Below are 24,423 nucleotides of genomic sequence, written 5' to 3' on the forward strand. Positions count from 1 at the left end.
TTTGATAACTTGTACAGTGAGACAGCTTTTAACCTAACACATTTGATATGAGGTATTAACCCTTTTACTCCAACACAGTTTGATGACACAGACATTAACAGACACTTGACTATAGCATAAAGCTATTACATGTGCATTGATAAATACCAGTTATAAAGAAAAACCTGACATGATGAAAATAATGTGCAGAACTTTAAGACAGCATGTTGGTTTTGCTTTTTTACATGTTTATGTCCATGGCATTTTTGATTAAATAAATCTTTGCTTAACATAATTTATTATAGTCCCTCCTGAAATTCAAGATCAAGAAAAGGTGACAAATGCATCTGTATTGGTTAATCAGCCTGTGAATCTCTTCTGTGAAGTGTCAGGCAACCCCTTTCCCATCATCACATGGTATAAAGAGGATGTCCAGGTATGCAGTGTTTGTTGATTTCATGGCAAATTAAGTGAAACGACTGCAAATGTACAAAAGCCAATTCCAGCAGATTTCACATTAGCTTTCTAAAGCCTTTTTGGTGAGTGCTTGAGAAGAGAGCTCATTTAAATAAAATAAAATGTATTTATTTACTTAGGGTATGTCTATACTAGTAGCGCTTTACTGGTATAGGAATACCATTATATTTTATTGGAAAAGATTTGTAGCAGTGTAGTTAAACCACCGTTTACAAGTGAAACAAGCTATTCTGGTAAAAGCACAATTTTGCCAATATAACTTGCATCTGTTCCAACACAATTATGTTGGTCAGGGATCATACCTTCTGCCAGCAGAAATTTGTAGTGTTGACCTTGCCTTAGATTTAAGCAACATTAAAAACATGCATACACAAAGCACTGGGCATCTTTGTAACTAATTAAATACGTGGTCACATAAATCACAATGATGACCACTGAATTGTGTACAGGTAATAAATTAACTCATCCATTCATTAAATCAAAGCAATAGAAAAACACCTTTCAAGCCTTCTCCAAAAAGTAGCCTTAGTCTCCCCCCAAGACTTGTCATCTATATTTTAGATCTCAAAACACTTTACAAAGAAGGACAAGTATTTTAACCCCTGCAGCAAAGAGACTAAAAAGGAGATTTGATTATCATACAACTGCAAATTATAATATTGCCATACAATTATCTGCCCATTATCATATAACTACCTATAGGTTATCCTTGATAACTTATATTGTTCTTTGAAGGTGTTATGGTTGTGATAGAGAAGGGACATTAAGTGGATAGATTATTGTTTAAGAAAAACTACTACCTTCTTTTCAAAATCCAACTGCAGTGTTTGGCTGATCTAACTGGACCACATAATGCTGATCTCTTTGATTTTTTTTTTTAAGGTTGCGGAAAGCAGTACTCTCCAGATTTTGCACAATGGGAAGATACTGAAGCTCCTTAAGGTTGCTGCTGCTGATGGTGGACAGTATTCATGCAAAGCAACTAACATAGCAGGGAGTTCTGAGAAGCTATTTAATGTAGATGTGCTAGGTTAGTACTGTGCTCTTTAAAGTTGGTAATCTGAAAAAATGGTAATTGGGACTTAAAGTGATTACATTGCAGGGTTTTTTTGGTCATGTTAAATACAGGATATAGTATCTCTCCACACAATAACATCTTATGTTTTTGAACTTTGTCATCTTTTTGTTACCATACACAAAATGGTGCTTTCCATCTCAGAATTCTGATAGAAGATATTTTATCTTAGTGTCTTGTGCATAGTTTACTAATGGAACACAGATGACAGGCTAGAACAATTTTTCTTGTGCCATATAGTCAGTTCCTCAGCACTTGTGCAGAATTGCTTTCTGTGTGAAGGATCATAGGCACAATAGAAAGGTGTTACAGAACAGCAGCTGCAGCATTCACTTTCACAATTAAGGTTGAAGCTTTGCTACATATACTGATTACGTGGTCATCCTGAACTCATGGCCTCCATGATTTAATCTGTTCAGTTAGTGCCATTGTCAGCAAGTCTTCCACATATTAGCCATGTTTAGTTCTCATTGTAACATTTCTTTTTCCAAGTTCCACCAAACATAAAAGGTGCTGACACACCAGGGGAAGTTTCAGTCACCCTCCACCAAGAGACCAGTCTGGAGTGTAAAGTCAAAGGCTCCCCTTTTCCTGTCATTCAGTGGTTCAAAGATGGCAAGTAAGTACCCCTTCTTTGTTTGTGGTAAGGACGTTATGATGGGGGAGAAAGGAGATAGATGCATTCTAGTATCAAATGCTATTTATGACTAATCAGTCAGTGGTATGCCATTGTAATCAGTTAAGACTCGTACGACTGTTATATGTTGAGGTTGTGTGGTTAAGCATATCATTTTGCTGTTTCATAGCGAAATGCCAATTTGTAAGTAATGTGGCACATGCAGTATATATTTATGGTGGGTAAAACCATACAGCACACAAACCAAGACAAACACACAACCACTTCTTTGAGGTCATTCCATAGAGATTATTTTAATGTTGTTCAAAGTGCAGTCACTTCTTTGCTAAAATGGCTTTTTTTTTTTTTTGATGGTGGTGGATAGTACCCATGAGCAAATTGTTAAACATTTTTCCAGATAGTGCCCTGTATTGCTGTGTATAAACAGAGTTGAGATTTTATAACTTTAGACTGCATGTCCCAGTTCTTCAGCTCTTCTTTCTGGAAAACCCATTTAAGAGAGGAATTTTGGCAGTGCAAATGTTAGCTGAAAAACAAAAATGGTACTATAAATAGGCTGAAAAAATAGCTTTAACATGTCTCAGTGTAGTTCTTTGCCAGCAAAACCAGCTATCCTGATGTGACAATTGCTTGCTATTCTTTGGTGTATAGACCTCAGAGCCTTTATCTACTAAACAGAGACATTTTGTCATTACTAAGGGAGTCATTATGGTCTAATAATTAGAGAAAGGGACTGGGAATCAGGAGATCTTAGTCTATGCCTGGCTGTGCCACTGACATACTGTGTGACCTTGGTCAAAACTTAAGTATTTTGTGCCTTGGTTTCATCTGTAAAATGGGAATAATAATAATGATCATTAACTACCATTGGATAGCAATTTTAGCTCTTTCTTTATTACTGTTAGAAGGGTTTTAAAAAAACTATTTTAACACATACTTATGGGGATAGAAAGTACAGTGCCAGGAAATGAAATAAACTTTTCTCCAGGCCCCTTTTTTTGGGAGATCCTAATATTGACCTTCTGGACAATGGACAAGTTCTGCGCATAAAGAGTGCTCGAAGACTCGACAAAGGACGCTATCAGTGCAGTGTGACCAATGCTGCTGGCAAACAAGTCAAGGATGTCAAGCTGATCATCCACGGTAAATTAAAAAAATTCTCTGGGATTAGGCATTCTTCTGTTTTGTCCAGTAAAATAGCTTTCTGGTTTTCGGGGAAACAATATGCAGATTAAGGCCCTGATCCTGCAAAGAACTGTGTATATGCTTAATTTTACATTTATCTGTCCTTCCATTGACCTCCACGGGACTCCCTAGATGTGTGAAGTTAAGCATGTACATAAATCTTTGCAGGAATGGGACCTAAGCCAGCTTTGGGTATATTTTCTTGGGTTTTTTAGCTATTGAAAATATTTTGGAGCAGTTCCATAAACCTGTAGTCCCTGAGTTCTTTATAAAAATTAATATCCACTGAAATGTTATCCTCTAGTTAGTTTCATTTTGTTGGTTTTTTTTTGTTTGTCAATACAGCCAGGGCCTGACTTTCCTCAATTTATGCCAGTGTAGATCAAAAATAAAAGATAAAAGATCACTAAAGCCAGTGGAATTACACCAGTGTAAAATTGGTCTGGGAAGAAAATCTGGCAGAGAATGTCTTAGAATATACGCCATTCCAAAAGAGTTAGATTTGTAGATTTAGAGGATTAGGTCATCAGTTGTCATCATTTGGTGTAACTCTATTGATTTCATGAAAATATGTTAATTTATGCCAGCTGAGGATCTGGCCCAGAGGAGCTAACTATATTAATATTTAATTATTGTTGAGTATTGATTCACTTATATAGCACAATTGCCTGGTGCTTTATAAACAGAGTAAGGCATCTTCCTTGCAACATAATAAGGACAAGCCAAGCAAAGACAATTCAAGCTACTCGGTGGGATATGTTTACGTAAGGGCAGATATGGGAGTTATTGGTGGCAAGAACAGGGTTAGAAAGATTCCTGGGAGGAATGGGTTTGAAGGGGGAACTCACGTGCCTGGCAGATCAGAAGAGGAAGGAGAGCCTTCCATTTGGAATGGGCAGCCTCAGTGAAGGTCCAGTCAAGCCTGCGAGCTGGGAGGAGTATAAGGGGAAATGAGAGCAGAGAGATAGCTGGGGGGAAGACTCTGTTGGGCTTGAAAAAAAGTGAGTTATAGAAGGTTAAATTTGACATTGTAAAAGGTAGGAAGACAGTGATGTGCTGGCAAAAAATTTGGGGATATAACTAGCGACCCTGAGTGGGGTGGTTTCAGTGGAATGGAAAAAAAGCAAGACAGGCTGGAGGGGAATGAGGAGAGAGCTTGAGCAAAAATCTAAGTAATGTGAGCAGATTCATAGTCTTCAAAAAAAAAAAAGGGAGGAGATAAAATGGACAGTAGTTAAAGAGCCAAGGGGGATATGCCATTAATGTCAAAGGGTATGGCCCATGGTATATAGACAGATGCTCAGAGAGGGAGAGGGGAATCTGGGCATAATTTCCTATTAGATCTTAGTTTTCTTTGCTCTTTAGTCCTCTTGGGTTTTTTTTGTTTTGTTTTGTTTTGTTTTTTTAAATGCCATTTCCCACATACTCAGGAGAATTCAAACTCTTGATGTAGCTTCAGTAACTTTCATTATTAAAATATTGGAATCGAAGAGATACATAAAGTGAAATTAATGAGAAGGATTTTCCCCTTGAGACCTGAAATACAGAAAAACTGAAAATTCTAACAGCGGGATGACAGCCAGGATTATAAATGCTGAGTGATTGCATTTGGTATTTAGTTATTGTCACCTTTATCTTGGTGTAGTCCAGTTCTCAAACTAGGGGTTGGAATCCCTCACGGGGTTGGGAGGTTATTACATGGGGGGTCACAAGCTATGGGAGGTATTGCCAATAAAGAGAAGGACTGGGATATCATACGGGAAGATCTGGATGACCTTGTAAACTGGAGTAATAGGATGAAATTTAATAGTGAAAAGTACAAGGTCATGCATTTAGGGATAAATAACAAGAATTATTGTTATAAGATGGGGACACATCAGTTGGAAGTAACAGAGGAGGAGAAGGACCTTGGAGTATTGGTTGATCACAGGATGACTACGAGCCACCAATGTGATATGGCCAGGAAAAAGGCTAATGCAGTCATGGGATGCATCAGGCGAGGTATTTCCAGTAGAGATAAGGAGGTGTTAGTACCATTACGCAAGGCACTGGTGAGATCACATCTGGAATACTGTGTGCAGTTCTGGTCTCCCCTGTTTAAAAAGGATGAATTCAAACCGGAACTGGTGCAGAGAAAGGCTATTAGGATGATCTGAGGAATGGAAAACCTGTCTTATGAAAGGAGACTCGAAGAGCTTGGCTTGTTTAGCCTAACCAAAAGAAGGCTGAGGGGAGATATGGTTGCTCTCTATAAATATATCAGAGGGATAAATACTAGGGAGGGAGAGGAATTATTTAAGCTCAGTACCAATGTGGACACAAGAACAAATGGATATAAACTGGCCATCAGGAAATTTAGACTTGAAATTAGATGAATATTTCTAACCATCAGAGGAGTGAAGTTCTGGAACAGCCTTCCAAGGGGAGCAATAGGGGCAAAAGACATATCTAGCTTCAAGACTAAACTTGATAAATTTATGGAGGGGATGGTATAATGGGATAGCCTAATTTTGGCAATTAATTGGTGTTTGTTAGCAGTAAATATGCCCAATGGCCTGTGATGGGATGTTAGATGGGGTGGGATCTGAGTTACTTACAGAGAATTCTTTCCTGGGTGTCTGGCTGGTGAGTCTTGACCACATGCTCAGGGTTTAGCTGATCACCATATTTGGGGTCGGGAAGGAATTTTGCTCCAGCGCAGATTGGCAGAGGCCCTGGAGGTTTTTCGCCTCCCTCTGCAGCATGGGACACAGGTCACTTGCTGAAGGATTCTCTGCACCTTGAGGTCTTTAAACCATGATTTGAGGACTTCAGTAGCTCAGACATAGGTTTGATACAGGAGTGTGTGGGTGAGATTCTGTGGCCTGCGTTGTTCAGGAGGTCAGACTAGAAGATCATAATGGTCCTTTCTGACTTTAAAGTCTATGATAATTTTTAAGTGTTGTTTCACTCAGAGGTTTGCTATGTGAAAGGGGTCACCAGTACAAAAGTTTGAGAACTACTGATGTAGTCAGTGTCTGTTAGTGTATTCTTCTGCTCCCAGTATTTAGTATAGCTGTGGCCTAGAAGAGGCAAAGAGAAGCCTTGTTTTGTCTTTGGTCATTTCCCAAGACAGCATGTTAAAACTATTCCAACTGTTCTCAATTTCTGTATGTGAAAGCACTTGCTGAAACATTTTTGTTTCATTTAAGTAGGTTTTAGCATATTTTATAGCTTTATTTTATATGTAAATTATTTAATCAGGATAAAGCTGCAGCATAATTTGGTAACCTAAAACAACCAGCTCATTGGTTTAACCCCTCTTCCCTACTCTACTCTATTTTTCTGTGCTGCCATTTTAAATGAATATTCCATGGAAATCAGTGTAAGTTAGGGTGTACCATGTATGTTTGGCAGCAGAGGAGGCAGGGCCGGCTCCAGGCACCAGTGCAGCAAGCAGGTGCTTGGGGCAGCCAGTGGAAATGGGCAGCACGTCGGGCTCTTCGGCGGCAATTTGGCGGCGGGTCCCTCAGTCCCTCTCGGAGGGAAGGACCTGCCTCTGAATTGCCACCGAAGAATGAAGCAACAGAGGAAGAAGTGCAAATTGTGGCTCTTATTTTTTATTTTTTCCGCCGCTTGGGGCGGCAAAAACACTGGATCTGGCCCTGAGAGGAGGTATGTGTCTGCCAGATGTATCTGGTACTTTCAAGAGCAGTAAAGCAGTTAATTTAGGTTTTGCCAATTGCAATGTGTTTTTATTGCCCTTTTCAGAGATTTGTGAACTCTTTATATTGGATAATTTTACATGAAAAGCTTGTTTGCTAGAAAAATATAGCAATGTTAAATAAACGAGTTGACTAGTGAGTGATAAGAGTGACTCTGGGTCAAGATTTTCAAAAATAGAAGTCTAAATTAAGGCTCCTAAGTGCCTGTTTAGGCTTATAAGTACGTGACTTTATTTTCAGAAGTGCTGAGTACTCAGCATTTCCCACTGAAGTCAATACTGAACAACAGGTCAGTAGTTTCAGTAGTTGCACTAACTGACTGAGCAGTGGAGGGACTGCTCTAGACTTACCTGAGAAAGTTGGAGTAAAAACAGAACCATGTCCTATGCGGGGAGTAAGTGCATCCTGGAAGGAGTATAGCAAGGGCCTTGCCCAATGGACATGTTGGGGAGCTGCAGAAGACAGAATGGGTTGTGCCTTAAAAGCATGGTGTGGCCTTTTCTTATTAGATTCCATTTATCTTGCAAGCTCTTAGTGTGCCACAGAGGTTTGTGCTGAAAGTGGATAACTGCATCGGTGAATGTGTTGGGGATGCTTGAGGTCTTATCAGCCCAAAAGTTCTTTAAATCTTCCAAAATTGTAATGTTTAACCCATTTATAGCTGCACAAATTTGCTGTAATACGGACTCTAGCAATAAGGTTTTAATGCTGTTGTTTTATCTTTTTAAATAGTCCCACCTACTATTAAAGGAGGAAATATTACTACTGAGATATCCATATTGCTCAACAGCTTAATAAAGCTGGAATGTGAAACCAGAGGAATCCCTGCCCCTTCCATTACATGGTACAAAGATGGACACCCAATTATTTCAAGTCCACAAGCTCTTTATGTGGACAGGGGGCAGTTCCTTCAGATTCCTTGGGCTCAAGTCTCGGATTCTGCTAAGTATACCTGCCTGGTGATCAACATTGCTGGCACTGCTGAAAAAATATATCAAGTGGATGTCTATGGTAAAGAAAGCGTTTATTTAACATGCTTGTTCACCATTTGTTCTGTCTTATAAAACATGCTTATTCAACACTCTAGCTACACTCTCATAGAGGTAGGTTGTGTAGTGCTTCCTGAAGGACTGAAGTATCCTGTCACTCAGAGTTCGTTGCTGAAGCTAAGGTTTGGCACACATTAGCAAGGCAGCATGGGAAAGCTTGCACTGTCACAGCCTGTGCTATATCTAATATCATCTAGGCAGCTATGAAGAAGGCTTCTGTCTTCAGAGCTATCAGTTGGTACCTTTTATATGTAGGAAACATTAACATTACTTCCCCCCACACAAATCCCTTCTTTCTCTCCCCTCCCCATTTCCCCCTCCTGTCATCTTAAGTTTCCTGAACGTGACATCTGGGGTGGCTCATGACCATGAATGCCGACCTCCGGGTAGACTGTCAAGAAGCAGGCAAACCCCCCAAACTGTTTATATTCTCTGTAGCTAAATTTCACCAATCCAGTAACAAGTGTGAACTCCTAAAACACTATTATAGTCTTACCAATGAGTCACTAACAGTCGCCTTTGGCATTCCAGTCTATCTTACCGCCCAGGCAAACTGGACTTTCTGGTAGATGATTGTTTTACACCAAAAATCACAATAATATTCAGGTTACTCCCAGTCCCAAAGGACCAGCCATTTACCCCCAGGTCAACTGTATTCAGATCTCAAACCGAAGGCCATGCTTGTAGCCAATCTTGAAACAAACTAACCAAGGAGTTATTAACTAGGAAAAAGAAATGAGAGTTATTTACAAGGTTAAAGCACACACAGATGAGGTACAGTCAGGTTTCAAAAGGTAATAGAGATTTCTATAGTAAGCAAACTCAGTATATTCTTTAGCAGCAAAGAATCCTGTGGCACCTTATAGACTAACAGACATTTTGGAGCATGAGCTTTCGTGGGTGAATACCCACTTCGTCAGATGCACGTGCATCTGACGAAGTGGGTATTCACCCACGAAAGCTCATGCTCCAAAACGTCTGTTAGTCTATAAGGTGCCACAGGATTCTTTGCTGCTTTTACAGATCCAGGCTAACACGGCTACCCCTCTGATACTATATCCTTTAGGGCTAACCCAGGCAAAACAATTGAGGACTTCTTGCATATACTTAGACATCCTTGCCCCTCAGAGTTCAGAATGCATAGTAATAATGAATTCTCCTTATGAGACATTTTTATTCCCTTCCCTCCACATTCCAGCTTTAATGGGACAAGGGGTTGGGCATGTACCCTCTTCAGGGTTGTGGGGAAAGCAATCAACAAGTCTTTCATCCACAATGGTTTGTCTGATGTCTGTAGACCTTCTTTTGTTGGGAAAGAGGTGCTAACTGGTATTTCACACTTAATAATGCTTCTCTCCTGACTGCATGGGATTTACAGTCTTAGGTCTTCTCTACACTGGCAAGTTTCTGCGCAGGAAAGCAGCTTTCTGCGGTGCAACTCCTGAGGTGTACACACTGCCAAGCCACTTAGGGCACAGAAACTGCACAGTTGCAATGCTGTAAAAAAACCCACCCTGACGAGAGGCATATAGCTTTCGGTGCTGGGATTTGAAACTGCAATCTTTATTCCATTAATTGAAAGCAAACAGAGCCCTGCAAAGCTACAGACAATTTTCTTAACTTTTCACAGTGCATCGTCTGCACCAATCACTATCACCTCCTAGCATTACAAGCACTGCACTCCCGAGCATAGCAACAAATATTAGTGGCTTTCAGCTTCAAATTGCTGCTTCAAGGCATCCCATATCCTTATGGCCCCACATTGTGCCCCTCTAATAGCCATGATCTCAGGCTGTTCAAATTCAGCTTCCAGGCATTGAGCCTCAGCGGTCCATCCCTGAGTGAAGCTTTCACCCTTCCCTTCACAAATATTATGGAGTGTACAGCATGCGGCTATAAGCATAGGAACATTGTCATCGGCCAGGTCCAGTGGGCTTTTAAATGGCCAAAAGCACACTCAACGGTCATTCTGCACTTGCTTAGCCTGTTGTTGAACCACTCCTTGCTGCTGTCACAATTCCCCATGTATGGCTTCCTAAGCCACGGCATTAAGGGGTAGGCAGGGTCTCCTAGGATCACAGTGGGCATTTCAACTTCCCCTACGGTGATCTTCTGGTCCGGGAAGAAAGTTCCTACTTGCAGCTTCCTGAATAGGTCAGTATTCCAAAAAATGTGTGCATCATGCATCTTTCCGAACAAACCTGCATTAACGTCCATGAAATGCCCATGGTGATCCACAAGCGCCTGGAGAACCATAGAGAAATACCCCTTCCGATTAATGTACACAGTGGCTAGGTGGAACAGGACCCAGGATGCCCCGCAATGCCTTCCCACAACTCTTAGCGGCAGAAGAGGAAGAGAGGCTCTGTGGGATAGCTGCCCAGAGTTCACCACTCCAAAGACCGCTGCAAGAGCCACAAGTGTGAACATGCTGTTGTGCAGGCAGCTGACAGTGTGAACACACAATAGTGGTTTCCCTTCAGCAGCCTCTGAGTGGCAATGTAACTGCCGCGATGTACCTCTGCCACTGTAGACATACCCTTAGCAAACATTTTTATACTTACAGAGGAAACATTTAGACGTTACCTTATAACACTGGATACAAATATTATAAGTAGGGTTCATACATGCAGCATCCTACAAGCATTCCATAAAGTCAAAACACATTCTTATAACTAAATAACTGTTTTAACTTTACTAACACACAGGTTTGGCAGACTGGTTGCCAACTATGTATTTATTAGTGTTCAGTGAGGCCTGGGACCTTGGCATGAGCTGGCATCTGGTCTGTCAGCGTCACATCTGACTTAAGACTCTTAGTCTCTATTCTTCCATCTCAAAGCCTCATCATCTCTTTTAATAAAGTGGTGAACAATCAGCTACAGCATTTGTCTATTAAATTGTTAACTGTTCTTTATAACCACTTTGTCTTAACCTCTTCTGACAAAGTATCAGAGGGGTAGCCGTGTTAGTCTGGATCTGTAAAAGCAGCAAAGAATCCTGTGGCACCTTATAGACTAACAGACGTTTTGGAGCTCCAAAACATCTGTTAGTCTATAAGGTGCCACAGGATTCTTTGCTGCTTCTTCTGACAAAAGATTTCTCACATAAAATAATACATAATATAAAATTAGGTAGAGCTAGAGGAGGTTGAGAGGAACTGACCCATTTGCTGTTAATACATTTTCTGGCTGCAAAGTTAATCACTTGCAATATATCTTTTTTCCCCTTCTCTAGTTCCTCCGGTTATTGAGGGTGGCTCTGACACAGTCCAGAACAAGCAGGTGGTTGCTGGCAATTCACTGACACTGGAGTGTAAGGCTGCTGGCAACCCCCCTCCTCTCCTTACCTGGTTAAAAGATGGAGTGCCTGTGAAAGCAAGTGATAACCTCCACATTGTGTCTGGTGGGAAGAAACTGGAGATCTTGAATGCTGTAGAGGCCAATCGTGGCCAGTACATATGTGTGGCCACCAGCATAGCAGGAGAAAAAGAAATCAAATATGATGTTGAAATCTTAGGTGCGTGAGCAGCAGAACAATTTATTCACAGAACTTTCAACCAAATTAAACCTGTATTTATTTTTGCTGGTGTCACAAAACTGCAATTCAGTGGGTCAAGTGTAACATTAAGCCCAACCATTGCACATTTTCTCTGCCAAGTTTGGTAGGCCCGTGGACGGCTGCTTTCAGACTACTTCAGGGACAGTTTTCATGAGGGAGATTGTAAACGTCACTTGGAAGGACACACAGATGTCTTCCAAATGTGCCTTAAGATCAGGGACAAGAGAAAAATCACAGTTGCAAAATAAATAAATAAATAAAATAATATCAATGGGGTTCTTCAATTTTTAGGCTGCCTGTAAATTTTTGTCTACATTATGCAAATCCTAAACTTTCCTTTGGAAAATGTTTCTCTCTTTCCATTGAAACTTTCAAGCCAATCTAGATCTGAACACCGCCTCATTGGCCCATCTCTATATATGAGTCATGCAAATGCTAGTCATGAAATAGCAACTTCCAGCATAGTAAGGCTTCTTGTATTGTGGTTCTACTATTCTTTAAGGTCTTTATTATGCCTTATAGGCACAGATGTGCATTGAGACACACCACCACAGGGGAGTACTGGTGGCCACAGGCTTGCAGATGCAGTATGCCCAGCTTACTCTCCCCTGAATGGCTTTGCTGGTCTGTGAATGAGATGGGGACAGAAGGCCCTGCCTCCCCTCCAACTTTCCACTCCCTTGGAGTGCCATGATCCCCTAAGGATCAGATGGGCCATGTGAAAGGGGGGTGGGGAAGGCACTTAGTTTCCTTTCTCCACGCATAGAGGGAGTAGGGGGATTCTGGCCCTAGATAAAGTGCCATACAAGAACAATACAAATGATAGGACAGAGGACACCATCTGTTTGGTGCCCTTCATTGCAAGGGTACGACTCTGTACATTGAATCCAATTTAATACCCTGTCCCAGTATGCAGTGGCTGCTAAGATATATATTTTACAATATGTAGTTGTTTTTGACACTTTTTCTGATGTTTAAATGTTTCTTCTGGTGTTTTTTTATCACTTTACAGTCCCACCACTTGTGGCAGGGGGAGAGGAACCTTCAAACTACATTGTGATCCTTCATAGCCCTCTGGAGCTGGATTGTCCGGCAACAGGAAACCCTCCACCGACTATCATGTAAGGGGGTTGGTATGTCAGTTATAAATTCCACCACTTGCTTAAATGGGCTTGGAAGTAATTGTTATGCACTGACCATACCATTTGATCATAGACTAAAATACAGTGAGTGAAATCCTGGCCTCGCTGAAGCCAATGGCAAAACTCTAACTTCAGTGGGGTCACAATTTTGCCCCCCCTCCTTTTTTTTTTAAAGTAATCTTGTTGGTTATACCAAAGTAAATATTTTAGAGACCACTCTGGATTAAAAAGAAGTGCCAGAACTCTATTAATGACCCTTTCCCTCTCCTCTGGTAACTGTGGTCCCTCTTGCATGAAATCTTTCACTTCAGTCCCCTTCCCTCTTCTTTGGTGGCAGCTGTCCTTTCTGCAGCCTCCGCCAGTGCCTGCCTCCTTCCTTTCTCCTTCTCTGGTGTCTGCTTCCCTGTTTCCTGATAGCTTGCTTCAAGCCCTCACTTATCTCTGGGAGCCCCAAAGAAGCAGAAATCTATGTAATATCTCCAGGCTTCCTTGAAAAATAGATCTAGTTGTATTATGACTTTCTATTTCTAGTCAACCGAAACATGTCTCTGAACCGTCACCCACTTTTAAAAAAATAAGCATCTTAAGTTTTTGCTTTTTTCACGCTAGGTGGTTGAAAGATGGCCAGCCAGTTGAGGAGGGAGATGGATATAAGATCTTATTAAATGGACGCAAACTTCTCATCTCCCGGGCTCAAGTGTCAGACACAGGCCGCTATAAGTGTGTGGCAACAAACAAGGCAGGAGACCATGAAAGGGAATTGGATATTACTGTGCATGGTATGTTACACAAGGGAGGAAGGGAGCTGCAAACTGACTTTATATTAGAATGATGTTGCATACCTTCATTAGCAAGAAGGTATTGTAGTTTTATACAGAACGGTAAAATTTGCAGAAATGTGGTGATAAATTGGAGACAACAGTGAGTAGAATTGTAATAATCAAAGCCATTTGCATTTGAGAGATTCTGTAGGTTGCACACTAATACTTTCAAATAGTGATTTATCTTTGTTTGTGTTGTGTTTTGCAGTTCCTCCAACAATCAAATCCACTGGCCCTTCTGAGAGAGCTGTGGTGGTATACAAACCCATGACATTGCAATGTCTAGCCAATGGTATTCCCAGTCCTTCCATTACGTGGTTAAAAGATGGCCAGCCTGTAAACACAGCCAGAGGAAATATCCGAGTAAGCACAATGCTTTTGTGGCATCCAAAATTTGAAAGATAGTTACACTAAAGTGCTAACACACACCCCCATTAGTTTTCCTCTCCTTTTTTATTTCTCACGTGATGCTATGAAGATGCTAAAGATCCACCCTGGAAGTCGATAGGAGTTTTGTCTGAGTAAGGAATTTGGGATTTGACTTGCAGCGTTCTGTTGTGTGACTCCCTTTAGAAATCCATGTGCTGTGTTTGCTGGAAGTCTAGTTTGTAGATACAGTATCCACACCCCTCAGCTGTACCTAATTCTCCAGAGGTGGTCATCTTTCCAATTGGGATAGCTACTGGGTGTAGCACCACCCATTTGCTGACTGGGAAGCAGGATGATATAAATTTCTCTCTGAGCACCACCTCTGTGTCAATTTGGCACCTAAATCTTCAACTCTCCTTGGACTGTGAGGTTCTGTGTTGGGAGACGCCCTTCACATTGGAGAGGTTTGTGTGGCTCTCCCAGAGGAGGTTTTATCTGGTGCAAATCCATGCCTCAGCTCGTAACTCCTTGGCACCTCAGTGCTCTCCAGCAATGGGACTTGAAGGTGCTTTGATCTATGCTAGACTGGAATGGCTTCTGGCATCCTGCCAGCAGTACTATGCAGTAGCAGCCCTCTCTGCCTGCAGCCACTGCTTCACAGTGTTTGCCTGTCCTGTGCCATCCAGGTCTCTTCACAGCTGTATCAGCTAATGAGCCATCATAACCTTGTGGCTCAGGGGCTCTCTAACGGTCAAGATTAGGCTTCCTGTATGAATGTAAACACCAGTTTGAAAAGAAGAAGAGACATTGTATATAGTGTAAATTTGTATCTTGTCATTCATCTCAGTGGCTGTGTCTGGAGTCATAGTGCAAAACTATCCTCTGCTTTCTGTTTTGGGGCAGCTGGAGTCTTCAGGCCACATTCTGCAAATTGCCAAGGCCCTCCTGGAAGATGCTGGTAGATACACCTGCGTGGCAACAAATGCTGCAGGAGAAGCCCAGCAGCACATTCGTCTTCATGTGCATGGTAATGATGTTTCAGCCTCTCATTAAAAAAAGCTGCCTTAAAATTGCCACTTTTTAGCTTCTAACTATCCATTCACTTCTTCTATTTTGAGCCCATTCAGGAAGGCTGTGTTAGCTTCCCACACTTGTATTATCTGCAGAGATGTGTCACTCCATTTTCCTCTTTTTCTGGTCACTCTGCTTTTGTCTGAACTCATTACTGTGTCTCCAAGAAGTTCAGGCGGAAACAGGGCCTTTGCTTCATCTGATACCAAATGTCACAGGAATGAGCACCTCTCTCCAATAAACTCAGTGTGTCATCCTCTTTTACACACTACAGCTGAGTTGAGAGAAGCTTCCAAGACATTAGGAGGTAAACTCTGTGTTCCTGACCCAGAAACAAGGCATCATTATTGGCATTACTGATTGGATCCAAATCTTGTGAGAACAAGCATTCTTTGCAAGCTTCTGCAGAAACATTTTCTCTGATATGTTAGGATCCTGTATTCTTTCAAACTTCTGGAAGGGATTTTTAATTTCCAGATGAACCAATACAGAAGGGAGTAAGGAAAGTTCAGGAGTTATTTGCATGTAAGGTTGATAAATGTTTGACCATGCTTTAAGTATATGGACCTCAGAGCTTAAAAACTACTGGCCAGGCCTGGAGCCAACATACACTGGAGTCATGTGTCAAGTATCAGAGGGTAGCCGTGTTAGTCTGGATCTGTAAAAGCAGCAAAGAATCCTGTGGCACCTTATAGACTAACAGCTCCAAAACGTCTGTTAGTCTATAAGGTGCCACAGGATTCTTTGCTGCTTTTGGAGTCATGTGGTGTCTTTCTAGTGACTTCAATGGGAGTTGGATTGGAACCTCTCTTTGGCAAAGAGGTGGATATGGTGGTTTTTCTGTGATTTCTATTGTATCTGTTTGATTTGTGAATATGGAAGTTAACACAACAATGTTAAATTAAATGGGAGATTGCAGCACCTACCTGCATCAGGGTTGGAAAGAGGAACCTTGATCCTCCTGTATTCCTAAAGCCATATTTGATGTATCCAGCTGCTTTTGTCCTGAGACTGACTCACACTAGTTTGTCTTTTTCCTCTACTCTTCCTGTAAGAGTGCTGTGTGTCACTGCCTTGTGTGTCTGCCACCTTCTAGAACATAGGTGGGCTAGGCAAAGTAAAGTGCCTTGCCTTATTCAGTTCAATGTAGCCATTTAAAAAGTAAACCGAGTATCATTAAAAAGCTTGACATGTTAGAAAAGAGACTTTTCAAAACTGGTCCCTTCCTACCCCACTCAAGCTGTGTGTATCTTGAGTCAAATCCACCTACTTTACTGGCAAAAGAAGCTTTTATTCCTATCAATGCTGAAGATCCTGTACAACTAGTGAATGGTCCAACTGCAGATGGGAGCTCATCTGGGGAGAGCCTACAAAAAGGAGGTGTTGGATATTCCTCAGACATTCAGCAGTAAATAAGCACGGTATTTCAGTATACAAAGTGCTTTGTGCAGAGATGTTCTGCCACTGTGTGGCTAAATGAATTAAACCATAATTTTTCTGTCTTTTTTCAGAACCGCCCAGTCTGGAGCATGCAGGGAAGATGTTAAATGAAACAGTGGTGGAGAATAACCCAATCCACCTTGAGTGCAAAGCATCTGGGAATCCTTTGCCAGGTACATGTGTTAAAACGAATCTGCTAACAGGTTATCCATTTTTAAAGGCTTATGATAATTGAGATTCTTAATGTGAACATAAATCTCTAGTATTTAAACTAGTGAAATCAATAGTACCGTGAATATCTAATGGGAAACTGTAATAAATTTGAGTGATGTACAGTAGATGAAATTTTAAATTAAAGTAAAATTCAGTGATCCCCACTGTTTCCCATTCAAATGAATGAATGAAACGTGGATAAATTGTCCTCTCATAACTCTACCACCGGCCATGTCCACAATCAGTAACAATGTTAGCAGATGTTATTGTACACTACATGCTTTTGTGAAAAAATAGACAAAAACAAATCCACTCACCTAATCTTATCAGGTTAATACTGCATAGTGTGGGTCAAATTTACAAAATCCAGTGTAATGAGTATGCCTGCAAAAATGGGCGAACACCGAGGACACCATCCAAAACCCCACTGTAATCCATTGGATTTTTCCATACTCTTCAGTGGACTTTGCATCTGGCCCTTAGTGTATGTGGAAAACCTTAAAGTTTGTTTCCTGATTGGCCTGCTGAGGTGGTGGTAGGTTATGCACATGTTTTTGGAACTGTACCTCTAATGCTGGCCTTTGAAAATTTGGCCTTCTAGTCATAATTTAATTCATATTTATTCTTATGGTGCTAAATCCTTCCTCATTATTTTTCTTAACCAAACACTCATTGACTCCAATGGGAATTTGCCTGAGTAAGGACCTCAATATTTGGCTTATACTTAGGACCGATGAATCCCTTCAGATAAAATAATCTTTACCTAAAACTTGAGCTGAAACAGACCTGAAAGTCAGGCTCAAGAAGCTAGATTTCAAACATCCCATTGTTTGAATGTTTTTAGATCCAGGATTTTGGTTTGGATTCTTTCCCACTTTGAACCTCTTTTAAGGTTTGAGAAGTGTGCATTGTTTTCCTTTCTGTAATCTGTATTTCTGAGAACTTCCTGCTTGTGTCAGGAAGTGAAAGAACTACAATAATGTGAGAGAGGTTGTTCTTGTAGCATTTGCTGCCCAGTTAAATTCAGGAAAAACTGAAATTCTGCAAGAGGGCTTATTTTTATTTAGTTTATAGCCCAGTTTCTAGAAACAAGATTTGACTAAAGTTCAAATGATCATCCAAACTGAACTTTGTACCTTTTGGATCTGATTTTCCAGGGCTTGTCATTCTTGTGTAGTCATTTACACCTGTAGAAAGTTAGATGTAAGATGTCAACAGTTCCAAAGGGTAGCATTGTACGCCCTCTTGGCATACACTCATTTTTCCTCAGCACTGTTTCTTAAAACCTAATGATGATTATTTTTTAAAATGGTTAAATTCATAGAATTCTACCAGCTCTTCTACTTATGATATAGTGCCTTGTGTTACAAACTGTCTAAATGATGAATTTTCAGCACAGAGCAAAAATTCCACTTGGATCAACTTAACCCCACCCCCCAAAAAAACCTAAAACAAATTAACAACAAAACAAAAACAATCCTCCCACCCTCAAAAAAACAACAACAATGAATAATCTAGTATATCACTATTTAGATTAGGGAATAGAAGCACCCAAGGAAAAGCTCACTCCCTTTTTCATGGAGTAAAAGACAGAGCATTTTGCCCAGTCACTGTGCTGGGTTTTCAACTCTGTATAACATTGTGAAGGAGCATCAAAGGTCCTTGAAATACAAAAAACGTTTAATTGTTGTGCTAGAATGCTACTTTACCATATCTCATCATAATTCTTAATCCCAAACTCCTGTTCAGTTCCATGAGAATTCTTTGTGCTAAATGATGGCAAGGTATGGCCTTCAAAAGCAACACCAACAAATTTCCTTGTTTGACATGACTGAAAAAAATTGGGTGTTGTGTACAGTCACACTACCTTGTGTTGTGATCAGCATGCAGTTCTCACAAGTTAATCAGAGTCAGGCCAATGTATTTCTTGGATGGGAGACTTTAATAGAAAATTTAGGTATTGTAAGAGTGATTCAATAAGTAAAACTTTCATCTGAGTGAGCATGGAACCAGTGTCCCAGCAAGGTGTTAGTGAGAACTGAGCTGATGGAAGGGCCATCTTGTGAAGGAGATGCAAAGTAAAGGTCCTCAACAGTTGTGGTCTGTTATAATCCCCAAACACTAATTCCACCACCCTAGTCAAATTCCAGGTAGGACTACTGTATTCTGCCTCTGTAAGCTTCCACATGAGTTTCAGTTTAATGTAGTATTTGGGATTTTCTGCCTTGAAGTGTTGTCATGTTGCAGTGTATTTTTAAACAGTTGTATTTCAGTTTAGTAGTAGATGAAGTGGCTCCTATATACATGCTTAATATAACAGTTTATTAAGTGATAAATTGCTTTGGCATGGAAGTATCTATATACATATAAAATTATAGTTGTTTTTGTTACTGAATGTCATAGGTGTATGCAGTACTTTACAAAAAAGTTAGTAGTTATCACTACTGTCATAACTTTATTATTATTGTCGTTTAAATATTGATTTATTTTTAGTCAGCTTTTAGAAATGTTTAACCAGCATTTGAACAGAGACAGAAAGTTTTAAGATAATTTGGAAAATATCTTTCTACTGTTGCATAGAGCTAGCTTTGTTACTACCAGTTATAAGGGTACAGTCAGTGACTTTTCCCTCTCTCTTATTTCACATTGCAGCTATTACATGGTACAAAGACAGTCATCCACTCACAAGTGCTGCAAGAGTCACGTTCTTAAACAGGGGGCAAATTGTTCAGCTTGACAGTGCCCAGATCTCTGACACTGGCATTTATAAATGTGTGGCTGTCAATACAGCCGGAACTGCTGAGCTCTTTTACAACCTGCAGGTTCATGGTAAGTGTTGCATGTCATACAAACAGCTTAAGGAAAATCATCTATGTGCATTTTGCCTGCTCTTTTCCAGTTTTATTACACATACTTAATATGCTCCTTCCTATCACTAATTATTTTCTGAGAAGAGTTGTGGAGAATACGAAAGCCACATTTCTTTCCTTAGAGCAGGGGTTGGCAACCTTTCAGAAGTGGTGTGCCGAGTCTTTATTTATTTACTCTAATTTAAGGTTTTGTGTGCCCGTCATACATTTTAACATTTTTTAGAAGGTCTTTCTATAAGTCAATAATATATAACTAAACTAATGTTTTATGTAAAGTAAATAAGGTTTTTAAAATGTTTAAGAAGCTTCATTTAAAATTAAATTAAAATGCAGAGCTCCCCGGACCAGTAACCAGGACCCAGGCAGCGTGAGTGCCACTGAAAATCAGCTTGTGTGCCGCCTTTGGCACATGTGCCATAGGTTGCGTATCCGTGCCTTAGAGCATTGACATGGGAAAACTCAGTTGAAGATGTTTGTCAATTCTGATAGGAGAGAGCAGTTTAGCCAAATCTGTTAGAGACTTAAATGTTGCTGCTTCAGCAGTTTGAAAAGGTATGGGGTATTGTTTGTTGTTGATCATTTTGAACTCTACAACAGGTAAATTATACTATAGAAAGAAAACAGAAGCTGATCCATAGTTCAGAGGTTTTAGAGGAAATTGTATTTGGTTGTATACAATTAAATGAAATTCTGAGTCTTTATAGTCACTAAAAACCTGATCAAAACCCCTCAGTCAGTTGGAGATTTTTCACTGATTTCAGTGGGCCTTGCATGCTTGTCCATAGCTCTAAGCCAAATTTTGCCTTCAGAATTTTTGCACAACAACATATTTCTGTGGGAGCCTTCCATGCTAATCTGCTGCCAGAATTTGGCACAATGGTGTCAGGGTTGTGTTATTCCACTGAGATGCACAAACAGTATGTAATTCATTTTAATGTTAAGTAACCAATAATGACATTGGGCAGTGCTTTTCCTTGGTATTAATGACCATCTGAGAGAATATGATGGCCCAAAACACAGCCAAAGGCAATTAACCCCACACAGTCATTAATTCCCAGGAAATGTTTGGTGCCAAGGTCATTATTTCTATTCAAAGCTAAAAATTAAAAAATAACTCCTGAACATATGGTCTTCTTTTTATGGATGAGGGAGTTAAGTTCAGTTTAATACCCTTTGGGTTAGCCAGCTAGATTAGAGCCACAGGATTTGTTTGCCATTCCAGATCAAAACATGTCACCCAGTACTGATTGTATCAAAGAAAGATGAAACCGTTCCTAATGCACGTAGCCAGTTCAGTGTGTATCTGATGGGTCTGGGAAGAGAATCCGTTCTGATCTATCCAGTGATCAGTTTACACTGTGAAGTGTGAGATCATAATACTCTTCTTTTACCCTACAGAAGTACGGTCATCATGTATAAATTATTTCTCAATATTTCATTCAGTTTAAAGTGGAAGTTATGGACAATGAGGAGATAATGGACTCTAAAGGATTCATGGCAGAACACAGGAGAAGTTATATTGAGTTTAATGAACATATATTTATCTTGATTCTTATATCATACCCATCACTGTAGTGTATGAGTATATTTCTCATCCCATTAATATCTCATTTTATTCAAATTCTGTTGTAAATACAGTATTTTGGTTACAGTAGCTACAGCATAAATGATCATTGCGCTCTCATTGTTTAGAAAACAACATTCCAATCTTAACATTGAAAGAAGTTATAGAACTATTTGTAGGTGCCAAATCTTTTGAATTCAAATGAAGTATATTCATATGATTTCATTGTCTGAAGATGTTTGTAGTTGTTTCTCACCATTATAAAACATTTGCAATTATCAAAGAACAATGGATGCTTGTTATGGCAAAGTGTATATAACTGCTTATCTTTCAGAATTTCTGGTTCTACTAGAGCTTATTTATAAGGCAGAATGAATAGTCTGCATCATGGTTTACCAGAAATTGTTCACTCATTAATATAATTGAGCAACTAGTTTGCCATGAATAATTTATCTGATGAACATACCCTCTTTTTCTATACATAGAACATCTGTGAGTAGATCATACATTTTCTTCTTTCTATGTTAATCATGAAAGGTTCACTGCAAAAATTAAATTGTTATTACAGATACTGAATATTTAAGCTATGTTGCTTGGTTGTAATTGGTAAGATATGTCAAATGATACTGTTCTAATTTCCTGACTAGATGAGTCAGACATTTCCCACATGCACATTGAAATTCTATTTCTGTAAATACTCATCCGTTTGACTTTGAATTGAACTGATACAAATATTTGTAGAATATAAAATTTCATTCACTTGAATGTTTGTGGAAATCAAACATAAAGGAAAGGAACACTAGGATGGCCAAAGTAATTCATTTAAAAATTCAAGCAAGTGTCCGTTTAAATGCAACCCTGCAAAATTCCACTCGCCACTTACCTGAAGCAAGTAATTTATTATGAGTAGTTAAGATGTTTTTCATTATCATATAAAAAATGGGCAGGTAGATTTTGTAGGCACCTGGACCTGTAAATTTTCATGTCAGTTTCACAAGGTTGATTTACTATATTGCATATGCATTTGCTTCATTAGATTTAGATTACATTTTTTGCTTTAAAACTCACTGGTAAGATCTTTCACAAGATCTGAATGCAGTATTGTAAACATTTGAGAGAACATTTTCAGATTTTATGTTATAATTTCTGGTTTTCATGGCTGCCCTCTGGGCTATGGGCCCAATCCTGCTCATCATACTCACATGAGTAGTTCCACTGAAGTTATCTGACTACTTATGTAAGTAAAGAGAGCAGGTTTTGGCACAGTGTGAGCAAATGACAAACCACGTACTGCCTTGCTCTTTCCAAAAATAAGTGGCCCGTTTAATTTTGTTCTGATTTATATTCCTCCATAGCTATTTCAAGTTTGTTCTGTTTTTCAGTCCCCCCATCAATTTCTGGCAGGAATGAGATGGTGGCAGTGGTCGTTAATAATCTAGTGAGGTTGGAATGTGAAGCCAGAGGTATCCCTACACCCATTCTGACTTGGCTGAAAGATGGTAGCCCTGTTTCCAGCTTTTCTGATGGACTCCAGGTAACTGATGCAAACCTTAGTACTTGTGGGTTTTTTGGTATCTTGACATGGGTACTTACAACTACTTCATTTTAATGGAACTGGATTTTTACAGGGTTTTGCGTGATGCATGTTGTGCCTTTCCTCTCAAGGTTTCTGGTTCAAATCTAGCCTATGTTGGTAGTAACCATAGGTATGAAGATTGCTCACTGTGACCTTTATGAAATTAATTGGTGCTCTCAGTTAAGAGTTCATACCGCTAAAATTGACACTTCTCAGCGATCCCAAGGAATGAGTGAAAAAGGAAATTAAATTGTGCTGAAAATGTGAGGTGATTCACTGAGGTCAAAACTGGGCCACAATAGTCAGGCAATTTGGGGAAGTTTGCACTGCAGCTGCCTATGAAAACCTGTTCTGTGGATAAATAGAGGCTGTCAACCTAGCACTTTTTCAGCAGTAGTAAATGCAAACAAAAATGTCCATTAAAGGAATTCAGGGAAATGTTAACCATGGATACAATGCCATGATGATAACTAGTAGGGTGACCAAACAACAAATGTGAAAAATCAGGACGGGGCTGAGGGGTAATAGGAGCCTATATAAGAAAAAGACCCCAAAATTGGGACTGTCCCTATAAAATTGGAACATCCGGTCACCCTAATAACTAGTAGCATTGTTATTAATAAAAATAATGTATATAGCACCATACAGTAAAATTGCAAGTTACAAGTATGTGTTAAGGAAGGATTCCCATTGAGATAGCTAAGATAAGACACAAAATAATAGTTGGGGAAAAAGCAGTCTGGGGAGTTGGAGAAGAGATGATAGAAAGGATGATTCCTGGAAGAAGTAGATTTTAAGGAGAGATTTGAAAGAGGGGAGAGAGGGAATGTGGTAGAAAATGGAGATTGTTCCAAGCAGAGAGGGAGGCAAAATAGGTGCGAAGATGAGAGTGAGAGGCTAAAGCTCAAACCCTGAAAAGACTTACGAATACAAATAGCCCAGTTGGGGCCTGCATTAAGTTAAGCATGTGCCTTAGTCTTTGCAGGATCTGAATTGGGAGAAACACAGGGGAAAGGGAAAGGAGATGTAGTAGGAGCATTTTTTTTTCTGCTTCAAAATGAAAGATAATGGTTCTAACTCTGTTATACTGCAGTATATTACTAGAGAAACTAAGAAGTGTATAATGAACATGTCCTTTCAACCTTTTTTTTACAGCTTCTCTCTGGGGGTCGTGTCTTGGCACTGACTAGTGCTCAGATCAGTGACACAGGAAAGTATATCTGTGTTGCAGTGAATGCTGCTGGGGAGAAACAAAGGGATATTGATCTCAGAGTTTATGGTGAGCATTCTGACAGCTTGCTTTAGTATGAACATTGAAATTGATGCCCAAACTGGTTTTTATCCATAACAAGGGTTCAACTCCTAGAGCTACTTTAAGGAAGGCTGGGCCTAATCGAATGTAAACGAGGAAAGAGACCAGATGCTGAGAAGGAGTATGTTCCTCTGTGTATCTTCAAGATAAGTATAGCAGAGGCAGGGCAGTGTTAGCTTCCTCCACACTTCCCCGCCAATGTTTCTCAGTCTTGAGCTGGTGGGACCTTCTCTAAGGGTCTCCACAACCCATTACTGGATGTACTTGTCCTCTCTGAGGTTACAGCAAATGTGAGAGATTTCACCAGCTGTGACAGGGTTCTATGCACTGTAGTGATGCATGCTTAAAAAGAGCATTGAAATAGAGGCTGGATTAAAC

At 39.9% G+C, this 24,423-nt stretch overlaps 1 protein-coding gene across 1 annotated transcript in view; it reads left to right on the forward strand.

Annotated features, from left to right (window-relative positions):
* Window positions 1-24,423, forward strand: part of HMCN1 (hemicentin 1) — a 323,599-nt gene that overhangs the window by 176,085 nt on the left and 123,091 nt on the right. Inside the window, exons 27-40 of the mRNA XM_030573193.1 lie at window positions 285-415; window positions 1,339-1,486; window positions 2,024-2,150; window positions 3,157-3,311; window positions 7,790-8,068; window positions 11,344-11,625; window positions 12,680-12,788; window positions 13,419-13,588; window positions 13,839-13,993; window positions 14,903-15,026; window positions 16,582-16,683; window positions 19,376-19,552; window positions 22,540-22,691; window positions 23,889-24,012. Coding sequence (XP_030429053.1) covers window positions 285-415; window positions 1,339-1,486; window positions 2,024-2,150; window positions 3,157-3,311; window positions 7,790-8,068; window positions 11,344-11,625; window positions 12,680-12,788; window positions 13,419-13,588; window positions 13,839-13,993; window positions 14,903-15,026; window positions 16,582-16,683; window positions 19,376-19,552; window positions 22,540-22,691; window positions 23,889-24,012 — 2,235 coding nt within the window. The remainder of the gene's footprint in view (window positions 1-284; window positions 416-1,338; window positions 1,487-2,023; window positions 2,151-3,156; window positions 3,312-7,789; window positions 8,069-11,343; window positions 11,626-12,679; window positions 12,789-13,418; window positions 13,589-13,838; window positions 13,994-14,902; window positions 15,027-16,581; window positions 16,684-19,375; window positions 19,553-22,539; window positions 22,692-23,888; window positions 24,013-24,423) is intronic.

Source organism: Gopherus evgoodei, chromosome 8 (genome assembly GCF_007399415.2).
Source record: "Gopherus evgoodei ecotype Sinaloan lineage chromosome 8, rGopEvg1_v1.p, whole genome shotgun sequence".
NCBI lineage: Eukaryota > Metazoa > Chordata > Testudines > Testudinidae > Gopherus > Gopherus evgoodei.